The following is a 14,746-nucleotide window of genomic DNA, read 5'->3' as shown; positions in this document are numbered from 1 at the left end:
ATTAACTACACTGCACAACATGACCTTGCATGAACACTTATCTAATGCTGCTAAATCTGTGTGGACCACTTAAATTCCTTTGTTTTTTATACTTCGTGACATTTCTGTGACACAAAAACTCTGCTGACTCCATGCCTCCTTGGTTGGTTTTCTTCTGTACCTTAGATCTGAATGTTCCGTTATATTATTTCAATTCTGGTTCTTTTTTACTTTTTTCTTTATTTATTCTATAAATAAATAAATATGATTTATTATGACCCAACGCATGTCAGGTGACCACCCCACCCTTTGTCAAGGGTGAATCTGTAAAAGCGAATGAGTACACCATCAGAGTAAAATACATAGAAATATAAACTAGCAACATAATCTCTAGTAAATTGCAAGCCAGCTTCAAAAATGCTCACAAAACAACACACTGCATTGTAAGACAACAAGGAAAGGGACAACCAAATAAGTGACAGTATTAAAGAAAAACTCATTCACCTTAAGAAGGCTTAGAGATAATTCCTTGTGAGTTTTTAATTTAATACCATCACCTCTTTATTGTCCATTCCTTGTTGTTTTACAATGCATTGTGTGTAGTGAGCATTTTTGAAGCTGCCTTGCAATGTACTAGAGATTAGGTTGCTAGTTTATATTTCTATGTATTTTACTCTGATGTTGTACTCATTTATTTTACAGATTCACCCTTGACAAAGGGTGGGGTGATCACCCAAAACACGTTGGGTCATAATAAATCGTCTTTATTACCTCACCAACCTTGCATTTTGTTTGTTGGCTTGGCACCCTGAGGGCTCCCCTCCCCTTGACCTGCATCCCCACTCTTGATGCAGACAACGCTGAGCTAGATGGAGTAATGGTAAGGCACCTTCCCATGTTCCTATGACACCTAAAATAGCTACGTTCTGCTTACTTCAAACAGGAACACACACACACTCTATGTGGAACTCACCTCTCCCACAAGCATCTCATAGATAAGTACACCCAGTCCCCACCAGTCAACTGCTCTTGTGTACGATGTGTCGGTCAGCACCTCAGGAGCCAAAAACTCTGGTGTCCCACAGAATGTGCTGGTGCGATCAGCATAGCCCATCCCTGGCAGAGCAAAAGAAAGTGGTTGTTAAAATATTCTCTCACCAACAGTCCTCTGCAAAGTGCCCAAGAGGGGCAGACATCGGGAAATCTTTGGGGAAGACTGTGAATTAAGGGATAAAGGGCATTCTCCTTCAGAATTGTTAACCTTAATATCCCTGTACACTAGAAAGCAGTGCTGGATGTGATATAACAGTGGAGACATGAGCTAAGAAATCTTGGCAAAGTAGACCAATCTCCCCTCTGACCATCCCTCCCAACACACACATGTACATCTCTTTGGGATTGCTGTAGATTAATTTAGTGCTTCTCAGGGTATTTTTTTTAGTTCGGTATCGTTTCTACAACCCTATTTTGGGTTTGCATTATTATTTAGAGCAGGAGTTGCTAACCTTTCTCAGGTCGAGGGTCACTCTGAAGGTTTGCCACCTCTTCAAGGGCTGCATGTCCGCATGCACACATATTTACACACACACACACACACACACACTCACTCTCACTCACTCACTCACTCACTCACTCACTCACTCACTCACTCACTCACTCACTCACTCACTCACTCACTCACTCACTCACTCACTCACTCACTCACTCACTCACACTCACTCACTCACTCACTCACTCACTCACTCACTCACTCACTCACTCACTCACTCACTCACTCACTCACTCACAGGGTACATGTTCTCAGCAAGAAGAAAAGCAATCTGGACACATCTATGCACACAAACACTCAGCAGAGGGGCAGGACACACATACATACAGGTGCAATATACGTATACATATACAGGCAGCACACAAAGAGGTGGGGGACAGGCTGGTAGGCCTACACATATATATTCAGGGAATTTGCCTGAAGTATGTTTCCTTAAATGAGCTGTCCCAGTATGCCAAACAAAGAGGGGAGGAAGAGGAATAAATACAGGGACAAGGGGAGATCTGCTATTGCATTTCCTGTAGCTTCACACCAATGCCTAATGAAGAGATAAGCATTCTGTAGCTTCCTGGCTTGGCTGCTCTCAAGATCAATAGTGGGGATAATATCTCTTCATTAGGTATTGGCGTAAAGCTACAGGAAGTGCTTGAGACAAAGGTTATTGAGCACTGCAAAATTGCTCTTGCTAAGGAGTTTTAAGGACTGTAATGACTTAAGAAATAATTAAAGCACAATAATTATGCATCCAGACAAGACTGAAAGATGCATAGAAGGTAAATCTGCAGAAAAAATAAAATGCTAAAAAAATTATGAAAAACATTTAAAATGCCAAATGCTGGGAGGGCCACTGAAGATGTTTTATAGCCTGCATGATCATCATCCCTGATTTAGAGAATTCTATACCTATAGTGGAGATATCAATTTCACCCCAGATAATCACCTTCTTTGCAGAGGCCAAAGTCTGCAATCTTCACAAATCCCTCTGTGTCCAGCAGTAAGTTATCCAGCTTTAGATCCCTGCAGAATAAGAGAATTTTAGGCAGAAATAACCACTATGTTCTGCAGAAACTATTAGCTACTTTCACAAACTGGGGCTATGAGATTACTGAAGTAGCACTGTAATTCAGGAATCCTATATTGCAACCCAAACTCTTTGGTTGGCTGGAGACAACACAATTATCCCAACATGCACAGGTGAGATGGGATGAACAGCATTCACCTTGCTACACCTTAATACATATGGTCTAGTGCAGAGCAAAAGGAAACATTGAAGACTGTGGAAGGAGAGGGAATTCTCCAGGAGGATGGCCCTCATGGTGTTACTTACCTGTATACAATTTTGTGGACATGAAGAAATTGCAGCCCCAGGACAACACAAGCAGCATAAAACCTACAGAGGGCAAGAGAGAGGGAGACCACTGTAGCATCCGGTAACGTCAAGTCCTAATTTGGAAGTCAGCAATAATTAATGGTGTGACGGCTTCAAGAAGGGAAGTGTGCCATAACAGGCAAAGTAAATATGGCTGGAAGCCAAGATTCAGCCAGCCAAGTCTTTCCTCTGTGTGATGGAGGGAGAGTGAGTGACACCTAAATGGCACTGGGAAAGACACTTTTCGGAAGCTTCTAGCCCCAATTATTTCTCTTTTATGTGCCTCCCTCTCCCTGACCTAGTACTTACGTGGCACGTGGCTCTGTGAATACATCTGTGTGGATGTGCATCATGAGATCTCCACCTGCTGTGTATTCCATGACAAAACAGACATGCTGAGGTGTCTGGAAACAGGCGAAGAGGTTCACTAGGAAGGGGTGCCGCGCATGGGTCACAGTCTCAAAGATCCGCTTCTCACACATCAGGCTAGTAGGGAAGGGGGAGAAGAAACCATGTCAGGATAAGGGACAGCCATATATTGACTGGTACTCAAATCATGCTGAGTATCACTTGCATAGCTGCAATTGTGTACACCTGCCTCACAGCTATTGTGTGTGCGCGTGCATGCATCCATTTGCATGTATGATCATGGTCAACTCACTAAGACGTATGGACAACTCACTGGTTGTCACTGGTGCAGAGATCTGCCTGACCTAAACAGCCTCCCTCCCAGCTCCCACTCTCTCACATAATTCAATGTATATGCATTTTACACTTATGTATGTTGGAGTGGGTGCAGATAGGAGAGGCTTGATGCCACGGGTGACATGGAAAGTTGTATGTGTGGGTGGATGGGATTCAGCATTTCCACTGGAGTGAGCAAAGAGAGCCAGTGTGGTGTAGTGGTTAAGGTGTTGGACTATGACCTGGGAGACCAGGGTTTGAATCCCTACACAGCCATGAAACTCACTGGGTGACCTTGGGCCAGTCACTGCCTCTCAGCCTCATGAAAACCCTATTCATAGGGTCATCAAAAGTCGGAATCGACTTGAAGGCAGTACACACACACACGAGCAAAGAGACAGTATGGTGATGTTGACTCAGGGCCTTTTCCCAAATTAATACTACTGTGTCATCAGAATCACAGAATTAATTTTTTTTTTAAAGGAGATGCCATGACATACCACCACCACCTCCAGTCATCCTAGCCCCATGCCTTTGCTTGGTTCCTAGGACAGACTTACCTCTCCACCTCATCCCTTGCGATAATGTCACCCTTCTTCAGGGCTTTAATGGCAAACAGCTCCCCTGTTCGGTGTAACTCAGACAACAGCACCTACAACCAAGATGAACACAAGGCAGGCAGTAAAGGGCAGAGTAGATCAGTGACTAAAGCTAGCACCCAAGACTTCAGTGTCACTGAAGATGCAAACTAAGATATCAAAACAGGCTCAATTAGAATAGGTGAGCCAGAAGTTCTGGATTCTATCCCCCATTCTGCCACTGATAGATGGCCTTGAGTCTGTCAAGACGGGGGCAGACAAACGTGCCTCTTTATGGCAGATAGATATCTGGAAGTATGGGGGGGGAGGGAAGAGAGAATGATCAGAACTTCACACAACAATACTCACTTTCCCAAAGTGGCCACGACCCAGCACAGCTACAAAATGAAAGTCATCCATGGTGAGGGGTGTTTTTCCCGGATGGCTGCTGAGAGATAAAAAGAGCAAGTCAAAGATGGGATTTCCCACCTCTCCCAAAATACTCAGAGGGGATGGGATTATTAGGGAAGGATACTGGATTATAATCAACACCAGGGAATCCTTTGCCCTGCTTGGTCCGATGTTTAACTAATAGGTTTCTAATGTTTATTTTTCAAACAGGTATTGAAAGTGGCTGAAAGACCATTACCCTTGCATAAAGGCAAAAGAAAAGAAAAGGCTCTCCTATGCAATCATAGGGATAAAAAGGATCTGTTTTGGGTGTAGGTGCAGAGGATGCAAGTAGCACAGGGCCACTGTTATCTACCCACACAGCTTCACCAACAAGTGCAGGATGGGTGTAGAGGAAGTAGAGCAAACAGGGGGTGGGGAATCTGAAGACAAGCAGCTTCTCCACACTTGGCCTTGAGACTTATTAACACCAGCTCCCATGAGAACCCTCTTCAATGAGCACAGCACAGTTTGGGCACTGTGCAAACTGCAGGGGAGATAAATCATTTGTCATCAAGGGTGTCAAAAGTGGCATCCATTAAGCACTTGTGACATTTGCATGTCCACATTCCAAGCAGCACCCCAAACATATTTTTTGCAAACAACAATATATTATGTGCATTATTCCATCCCAAATGAAGTAACTGCTAGAGAGAAAAGATCAAGAAACTTGGATCCTGCACATTTGTTGCAGTATAGGCTGATTTCATAGAACAGACCAAAGAGAACTGGATATTTAGTTTGGACAGAAAAACACTCTATATTTAGTATAGTATGGGAATTTAAAAAATCTCAAGATCTGTGGGTATGATCTGCTGTGAGCGTTCAGGGCATACCAAGTTAGTCACTTCAGGGGATAGGGTTAGAACATAGCAAGGAGATGTAACTAAAGACAGTAAGTGACATAGCAGATGCGCAAGGACCTGGATACTGTGTGTGTATGTGTGGGCAATGCTTGTTCCCTACCTGTGAAAAATACCGTCAGATCCTCTGGCCTCGCCTCCCGAGCCCAGCTCCACCTGGAAGGGAATCTCCTCTCCAACTTGTGAGGTCTGAAGAGACAGATACATGAACAAATTACAGGCATCTGGAGATGGCAGCTTAAGGCAACTCACTACTGTTTATGACACGGGAGACAAGGATTCACTTGTGGGCAGACAAACGAAAGAAGGGGAAGAACACAAGCACTTACCAACAAAACTTTCCCAGACAGCTCACTGTCATCCTGACCCACATGTTCAATCTGAATTCTGTCCCCATCTAAGCTCAGCTGCTCAATGGCAATGTCCCTGGAAAGGAGAAAATGTCAATGTGAAAAGAATCCCAGGCAAAATCATCATGGGGACTTGCAGTTTAGTGAGAAACTGAGGCAAACAGCACCTAAGTATTTGTCTCAAGACAGGGACCTCAGCAGCTCGTAGACAGACAGCTTTCTAGATGGCTGAGGCATGAACTAGACCTACAGAATATCTGTGTCTTGAAGAAAGGCAAGTGCTTAGGGAAAAGGGCTGTGGCCGCTTTGCAAGCAGGATCCTGGAAGGAAATTATCAAGAGATCTAGAAACCTGCATGGCTATAGAAGAACCACAAATTAGAGAAAACACAATCCTTATAGTTTTATCTTCCATAAACTGAATCACACACTTAGGCTTCTAACCATCATGGTGATGGTGAAAATGGAGCCAATTCATATTAAAGATTTATAAACCTGAGGGGCTCTGGGCAGGTCAGAGAATGGAATATCTCAACATTGCCCCCTCAAATATATTGTTCTCCAAATAAATTTATCAAATGTATTTCCCACCCTTCCTCCACAAGAAGCCCAAACCTACCTTTTCCTTAGCCCCTGGCAACAAAACAAAAAAGTGAACCACAACATATATTTTGCGTGACAAGTTTCACAAATACCAAGATTCTTACAGTGCCAAGCTGTTTACCCACATAGTCTAGTTGACACATACTCAGAGTTGAGGCCATGCCTACTCTCCGAACTAGATGTCGGGGTCATCTGTGTTGAAGGGCTGTAAGTGCCTGTGGTGTTGGCAGTGGGGATGATGCGCCGCAGGAGTCGCACCCAAGTGGCAATATCAATGTTCATCTGGCGGGCGCGCAGGAAGGCTTTTCCTGGGAAAGAGAACAGAAGGATCAGTGCAAGTACTTTGGCATGCAGGCTATCATAAACCCTAAGAGCCCAGCTGGATAAGGCCAAGTGTTCTGTTTCCAACAGTGTCCAACCAGATGCCCCAGGGTGACCACCCTCTTCCTCTGTTGTTCAACAGCTGGTATTCTGGTTCTACCTCTGAACCTGGTGGTAGCATATAAGGCATTGTGACTAGTAGCAATTGACACATTTGTAGAGAAGACTAATTCCCTTTTAAGTCATCACCATATCTTACGGAAGTGAATTCCACAGGATAATTATGTACAGTATGAAGAAATCTGTTGTTCTGTCCTGAATTTCCCACCAGTCAGGTTCACTGGATGGTCCCAGGTTCTATACTGTTTTGCTCCATTTGGAATGGTTTTACTTTTAAAATTCTAACGGTTTTATCTGTTTTTATAATTGCATATTATATTCAGTAATAGGCAAAAACCCTTGCGGTTTAAGAACATACCTATAGCCAACAGATATTTCTATCAAACTTTAAAAAGCAGAGAAATTGGGCAGCTATAAGTGAATGCACCAGGGCAGCAGAAGACCTGACCTCCTCTCTGAGATATTGGACTGTCCTACAAATTTGTCAAAATGCAAACACAATTTGGGTTGGTCTTTCACGCTCCAATCCACTTCCTGTGTAGCTTGGAAGAATTTGGTAACATGTGCCTCTGAGCATATGGTGAGTGGTGGCAACACCTGCCAGCTCCAAAGATGGAGAATTATATTTTTGTATGTTTGTTGGTGTTCTCCTTACTTTGCTTCTTTTCTGTAAAACTACTGTTTCTACAGAGAATCTAACCTAGCAAATTATATTTCTCTCATTATTAATCGTAGAAATCTGTGTCAAATTTATTTCTATTAATTTCAAAGCTTTTTTATTAGTCAATGTCATATGACGGTGAATACAGCCTTTTGTGTTCCAAACTGGAAGTTATGTTCTATTTCTATTTTGGACGCATTTACAGTTGAATCTGAAAGTGCAGTTTGATGTAAAATCAGACTGATTACAATATGTTGCTACTTAAGCAATGACTCTAGCTGTGGGGAAAAACAAACTTGGCCTGCCCAAGATGCATGTTTTCAGCCTGCTATGCTTAAACTACTCAACTTAAGGAAAGGTGGACACAGTCAATTAAAAACATAGAGCACATGTAGAATTTTGCTAGAATATATTTCACCTCCCACTGTTTTATCTTGTGCAAACTGAGACAATCCTGGAGACTATCCTGCAGAACAGTCAGTGCAATTATTCCACAATTGTTTTTGGAGCTTTTTTTTAGTGTTGCAAAGTGTTGCTATAGTTCACATATTCACAGAAACAGAAGCAAAAGAAAATGATTTACTATAGGAAATTTCACTAAAATTGCAAAGTAAATTAAACATATTTAAAGTGACTATCTGAACTACATCAACTGTTTTAATATTGTTGCTTCCTTCCTGCTAAAACAAGATCAGCACAGCACATGTCTTGTTTCTGTTATCTGGGCTGATTGCAGATGTTGCCACCATTCACCATATGCTCAGAGGCACATGGTACTGAATTCTTCCAAGCTACACAGGAAGTGGACTGGACTGTGAAAGACCAACCCAAATTGTGTTTGCATTTTTCCAAATTTGAGGGGAGGAGAGGAGGAAGGAGGGGAAAGGCAGGTCTGATCATTTGCATGCTCATTGAGTTCAGTGGGATTTACTCCCATGCAAGCATGGCTAGGATAGGTAAAATTGACCATGGGGGAGGGGAGAGTAGAGTAGAGGGAAGGAGGAAGGGGGGAGAGGGGATCAGAAGGAGGTGGGGAAGAAGGGGATTGGAAGAGGAGGGGCAAAGGAAGGGCAAGGGAAGGGGCAAAAGGGAGATAATGGGAGGGAGGAGGGCATGTTTGATCATTTGCATGCTTATTGAGTTCAGTGGGATTTACTCCTGTGCAATCATGCTGACCATGGGAGAGGAAGAGGCGGAGGGGAGGGGAAGGAGGAGGAAGGAGGGGATTGAAAGGGGATGGGGGAGGGAGGGGTGAAAAAAGAGGGAGGGAAAGGGCATGAGGGAGGGGATAGGAGGGAGGAGAAGGGGAGGGCAGGTTTGATCATTTGCATGCTTTTTGAGTTCAGTGGGATTTACTCCTGTGCAATCATGCTTAGGATAGGTGAAACTGACCTGGGGGAGGGGCATGGAGGGAAGGAGGAGGGAAGGAAGCAAATACCCAGCCTTATCATTGAGTTCAATGCTAAATTTCTTAAAATAATTAAAAATCAGTCAGGCATTTTTTAACTTTTAAACTGCAGAAGATGAAGGTCCGAGCATGGGGCAAGGTCAGTAATAGGAATACAGGTACTCTGTGAATATAGCTGATTTTTAATTAATTTCAACAAATTATGAGAACTCTTGACAGAAAAAAGTCCAAAAGGGCTCTGGTTTTTCTCTCTCTCTTTTTACATTTTGAACTCTCGATTCTCTCTGACTGTTTTGTTTATTGCCATGAAAATTGAGAGCATTGTTAGCCAAGTGTTTCTGAGTACAGGACTATAAATTTTGTAAGGTTTTGTTTTGAAATGAGCTGATGGGAAGCATCAGAATGGCATGGGGGTATTTTCAATTTAACATTATGGAATGTAAAAAATCCATGCTGACTATAGTATATAGCCACAAAAGTGGATGTATACTACTCCTGTAATCAGTCCTGGGACTGTAAGGTGAAGGATGGGTGAGAAATTCTACAATAAATAATAGTGTTAAGCCAACAAGTCAAGAATCACAAGTAGTTAGTAACGACAACTGAAATGTACAAAATACTTCCTTCAGTATTGAAGGCAGGTTCTCAGATCTGCCTTCACTAATGCAAATGTGTTAACATAGTTACAAAAGGCTTCTCTCCTGAAAACAACCTGATGAATACCTAGTCGCCTCCCCCACAACAATGCATTCATGTTCCAAATCAGAGCATATTGTATATATACATAAACACAAGTATTTCTTCAGAGATCAAATCTATATGTTATCCATATGATAATATAGCTGTTTTAAGAGCTGGTGTAGCATAATGGCTGAGAGAATGAGCTGGGAAATATCTGATTCAAATCTCCTATCAGCCACATGCTCAGTATGTGGCTTTAGACAAGCTACTATCCTCTCATCTCCTGCTCCATGCAATATGAGTATGTCACTATCCTCTCTTACAGATATGTTGTAAGGATTACTAAGACACTGCAGTGAAGCACTTTGAACCTTTGAATTATGCTATATACATGATCAACATTACTAACATCATTATCTTACCCTTTAGTGCCTGTATACATGAAGAAGGGAGCAGACCCCTCATTTAGACTGCATATATAAAAGAGGACATAACGCTATGAGGACAATGTGATCAGCTTATGAAAAGAAAGATTTAAATGCAGCATTAAATGATAGGACCTATGGCTGTAAGACTAAACCAGAAGAGGTCAATAGGGTTACAACCCCTTTTCTGACTTAGATCCTGCAGGGAAAAAATCCTTAGAAAATGAAGGATTTCTGAGTGGGTGGTACCATACCCCTCTACTTTCAAAGCGGCAGTAAGAGTAACTTGCACATTCACTCTTGAATAATATGCCATATAAAACTTTCTCTGCTGACAACAAGAACACTGACCGCACCTATTTGTCACTGAATACGACAATATTCAGTTCCATAATCCTATGGCCAGTTTTCCTCCCATAAGCTAACTCAGGGATAGCTAACGAGCTGTTGTTGGACTACAACTCCCATCATCCCTAACCGCTGGCCATGCTCGCTACAGATCATTGGAGCTGTAATCCACCAACATCTGGAGGACACCACAGTGGTTCCCTGTGAGCTAACCTGTTGGCAGAAAAGCATGAAGAAATCAATCTTTCAATGCTGTGTGCTACAAGCAGACCAGGCAAGTTTAGGTGGTGAAGATGCTAGCTGCCCTTTTGCCATTTCCACTCTTCAGACTGTGGTCTCAGATCCTTACCTTGCTGCTTAGAAAAGATCTTCTTTTGCCGCTGGAGCTTGGGTATGCGCTCGATGACAGGGTTGAAAAAGGTAACCTGGAGCAAGGAAGAGGAACATAAGCTAGGCAAAGATGGGTTTGCACATTGGGCAACAATTCCCACCATTAATGCTACTGTAATTTAAAAAGAGCCTCAAGGCTGAAGCTGTTAGGTAGGTTAAAAGGTAGACCCACATGTAGATGGCAACTTTTTACAGAATGGGACAGAACATATCCCCAACTACAGCAAGGTGGCTAACACTTTTCAGTCTCCAGGGGCTGCATGCCAGTGATGAGTGTGGCCATTCCACACCCTTGAACATCTATACATACACTATATATAGGCAGACAGACAGGCAAATCCACACTCTTCACCCTCAATGCTCCATGCATCAGCAGAGAGGGGTGTGTGTGTGTATTTTCTTTTACACTTTATCCGCCTTTTTCACTGGCCAACTTTCACATCCATACATAGAGATTGGGAATACCATGGTCTGAATGACCCTGACTTTGGTGTTCAGTGACAGAACCCACCCAAAAACTATTATCCTAAATCCTACACATACGATGCTACCACAGCCACCCAAACTCCCTGCGGTACTGCTGCTTACATGCTTTTCAGGCTTCTTTTATTATTATTCTTGCTGCCGCCACAGATACCACACACAAAATTGCTGGGTAGTCCGGGGAGGGGGAAAAATGTGTGGAGGGCTTGACATAGTCTACTCTAATCTAGGAGAAGGAATTCTTCTGCCATGGTGTTCAATATACAGGAGATTACTTCCTTCTTAATGTGAGTTCTTCCAGCTTCTTAAAAAATGAGCCACTTTGAGGGTACAAGAGCTTCAAACAGATCTTCCATACTAAAGTCTAAGATCCCTATAACTGGAAATCATTCCGTTTCTATCCCATTTTTCTTTACAAATAAATTTAAAGTGACTTACAAAGTTACTAATACACATCAAAACAAATACTGTGATAAAAACAATCTGAAGACTACTAAAAACAGCATTATATAATTAAGAGCAGGTCAAAACAAGTTTAAGAAGAGAGATAAAAACATTAAACCACACTGAAAGGTGGATGGAATAAGAAGGATTTAGCAGCATACCCAAAACTTAAAAAAGAGAAAGCCAATTTCAAGGCTCCCTAGTATGGCGTCAAGGCTGGTATGAATGGTTTAGAGGTTGTTCTGTCATCCAGTCAAAACAACACACAACAAAACCTGGGATGTTTTGACTTCTGTTTCTCAAGTGTCTCCCTGGGCAGCATCCCAAGGCCCATGTCAGCCATAAAACAAATAGAAATTCTCATAACATGAACTATTTGTGGGAGCAAGCTGTTCCACAGAAACTGACTGACATTAAAAAGGATAACATTCTGTCCAGTAGTATTGTCTCTGTAATGAATATTCTATATTTTAGCATCCAAATCACATGAAGTGTTTCAGAGACAAAACCTTTCCATATATATATATTTTTTGGCACAGTAATCATAAAGTTGTTAAATGAATTTTCAGATGCATTTCTCAAGGGAATGCTTTTGTTGGAGGGAAACTGTATTTTCCTAATACTCAAATGATAGTATTTAATGAATGGCAAAAAATAACATTAAAATCCAGAGGTAAAGAATTTACTATGGAATGTTGTAGACAATTTAAAAGAAAATCTGTGCAATATTTGTGCTGATCCCAATCCAGAACTAGCAAATTCCATCCCCATATAATGGTTTGGCTGCTGGAAAAAGTGATACCCATGTTCACTTCAAAAAATATTCAGGAAGATACGATTCAACGCTAAAGGAGGGAAATGTACAGATTATTGTAAAAAGACCTAAAGGGGAAAAAACACAAGTATTATCATAACATGGGGTTCTGTTTTACATGCAGGCAGAAAGTCTTGCTGATTGTTTGACACATTTTAATAGTATACTAAATATTAATAGTACACTGGGTGAGTGGTCAGCCTCTAAAAGGATTTTTAAAAGTAATGGGCATTATTTTTCAGGACTGTCTTAATGTTCACAAATTGATAGGGATAGAGGGGTTGTGTTCCTTCTCACAAATGACACCATAAGCCCATGCAGTGGATGCCTCTGATACTTAGGTAAGCATGTTCCAAACACTACACAAGAGTCGGGGAGAGAGAATGGTTTATTCTTCTTTGTGGACTATACTGTTGGTGGAATCTGATCCCCCTTGATGTTTTGTAAAAGCCACAAAACATTATAGCCAACACAATTCTATTCAGATTGTTGGGCTGCACTGGAACTGTCCTGTAATCACTGTAGCTTTGTATTTTAGTATCTTTTGTTTTGCATTTACAACCAACATATTTTGCTCGCTACTTAAATTTTGTTTTATATTTTTGGTCAGCCCCAATTATAAATCTGATGTATTCATTGTTTTAAACTTTGTTTTTATACCTTCTTTGTTTTAAATCTCATTGCTAGCTCTACTGTCACTGATTCTGTTAAGTTATTTGTGCCATAACAGGATTTGTCTTTATTATGCCTTCATCAAACGTCATTGTTCTACCCCTGACATCCATCTTAGCACATGAGCCCCAAGTGATACAATCCCTCAGTCTTACAGTATTATAGGCCACGGGCATGCCCCTCTATTAAGGGCGAATAGGCTGAAATGCATTCCACAATTACTATGAGAAATCAGGCAGCAGTAGATTCTACATCTTATAATCAGAAAATGATTCAATGAGCTAATTTTTAACTTGGCAGTGTAGCAGACAGAAGTTTGAGGATGGTCCGAGGCAAATTTGGGATAAGAAATGGCTTATTTTGAATGTTTAACTGTTAACGTTTATGAGTGACTCCATGAAACTGACAGGTGGTGTGCATTTTTCTTCCATAGACTTTGCTGGGGTGGTTTTTTCAGAAAGATTTTTCCATTTGTACTGAGTCTTTTGGAAGACAGGGTGTTGTGTTAGGTTACTGCTTTTACCCATGAGTTGTGAAACACATTTGTAGTTCTCATTAAAAAGGCAATTTTGTGACCAATATTATTCAACAGGAATTCACAAGGGTGTCCCACACACATGCTCAGTGAGCACCTGTGTACATATACAGCAGGGGTCATGACCTTTTTAGGCCCATGGGCATGGTAGATTTTTGAGCAAGTGCTGTGGGTGCCATCCCCTCTGGTCACTTCTTTCCCCTCCCCCCCCCGATAGATATATAGAGAAAGTGTACACAGACACACTGGTTTTCCAAGGGATCTGGGTAAAAGTCAGATCCAGTACAATTTCTCTGAACCTTGGGGGAGGAGAGAACTAAAAGAGGAAGTGTGAAAGAGTGTAACTCTTCCAACTTCCTCCTTCAGTTCTATGTACTTTTCAAGGGGTTAGTGAGGGAGGAGCTCACAGGCTTGGAATACTTCAGAGACTTCAGAATTGCTCAGAGCCTAGGGAAGACTTCAAGGATGCCAGATAAGTTGACAACCCCTGGTGTATGAGATGTCTTACTGTTATTGTCAGATATTCTGTATTTTGACATTTTTCATCTTATCTACAAGTCCCTTCACACTCAGCTAAGAAATCTGACTAGCCATATCTCTAGACTAGCCTTTCCCAACCAGTGTGCCTCCAGATGTTGTTGGACTACAACTCCCATCTTCCTGACCATTGTCAATGCTGGCTGAGGCTGATGGGAGTTGTGGTCCAACAACATCTGGAGGCACACCGGTTGGGAAAGGCTGCTCTAGACATACAGTTTTCGAGCATCTGATCCCAGTTCTGCCCAGCTCAGCTCCAATACTTTTTCTATTACCTCTGCCAAGAGAGTACCCTGTGGCTCCAACTCCAGGTGGATTTCATGACGTTGGTTGTCAAGAAAATCCTCCAGCTTGAGGTATTTCAGGGCACAGAGACTGCGGTAATCACGCCAGTACACACCAATCTCCAGCTCTCTTGCCTGATATGGAGAGAAACAATCTATTAAAAGAAGACAGCAGTTTGTTGTCTGTATCAGACACAGA

At 42.0% G+C, this 14,746-nt stretch overlaps 1 protein-coding gene across 6 annotated transcripts in view; it reads right to left on the bottom strand.

Annotated features, from left to right (window-relative positions):
* Nucleotides 1–14,746, bottom strand: part of PKN1 (protein kinase N1) — an 85,760-nt gene that overhangs the window by 4,863 nt on the left and 66,151 nt on the right. For 4 of the 6 annotated variants that reach the window (XM_061616619.1, XM_061616618.1, XM_061616616.1 and 1 more), the window contains 11 exons: nucleotides 14,539–14,682; nucleotides 10,738–10,813; nucleotides 6,570–6,732; nucleotides 5,802–5,898; nucleotides 5,576–5,661; nucleotides 4,529–4,607; nucleotides 4,142–4,233; nucleotides 3,207–3,383; nucleotides 2,856–2,918; nucleotides 2,469–2,545; nucleotides 953–1,095 (listed from right to left, as the gene is read on the bottom strand). In XM_061616619.1, coding sequence (XP_061472603.1) covers nucleotides 953–1,095; nucleotides 2,469–2,545; nucleotides 2,856–2,918; nucleotides 3,207–3,383; nucleotides 4,142–4,233; nucleotides 4,529–4,607; nucleotides 5,576–5,661; nucleotides 5,802–5,898; nucleotides 6,570–6,732; nucleotides 10,738–10,813; nucleotides 14,539–14,682 — 1,197 coding nt within the window. The remainder of the gene's footprint in view (nucleotides 1–952; nucleotides 1,096–2,468; nucleotides 2,546–2,855; nucleotides 2,919–3,206; nucleotides 3,384–4,141; nucleotides 4,234–4,528; nucleotides 4,608–5,575; nucleotides 5,662–5,801; nucleotides 5,899–6,569; nucleotides 6,733–10,737; nucleotides 10,814–14,538; nucleotides 14,683–14,746) is intronic. The other 2 variants (XM_061616617.1, XM_061616621.1) reach the window with 1 other exon arrangement.

This window comes from Rhineura floridana, chromosome 3 (assembly GCF_030035675.1).
Source record: "Rhineura floridana isolate rRhiFlo1 chromosome 3, rRhiFlo1.hap2, whole genome shotgun sequence".
NCBI lineage: Eukaryota > Metazoa > Chordata > Lepidosauria > Squamata > Rhineuridae > Rhineura > Rhineura floridana.
Note: the sequence above shows the minus strand (reverse complement) of the source record. Positions and strands in the feature narration are given on the sequence as shown.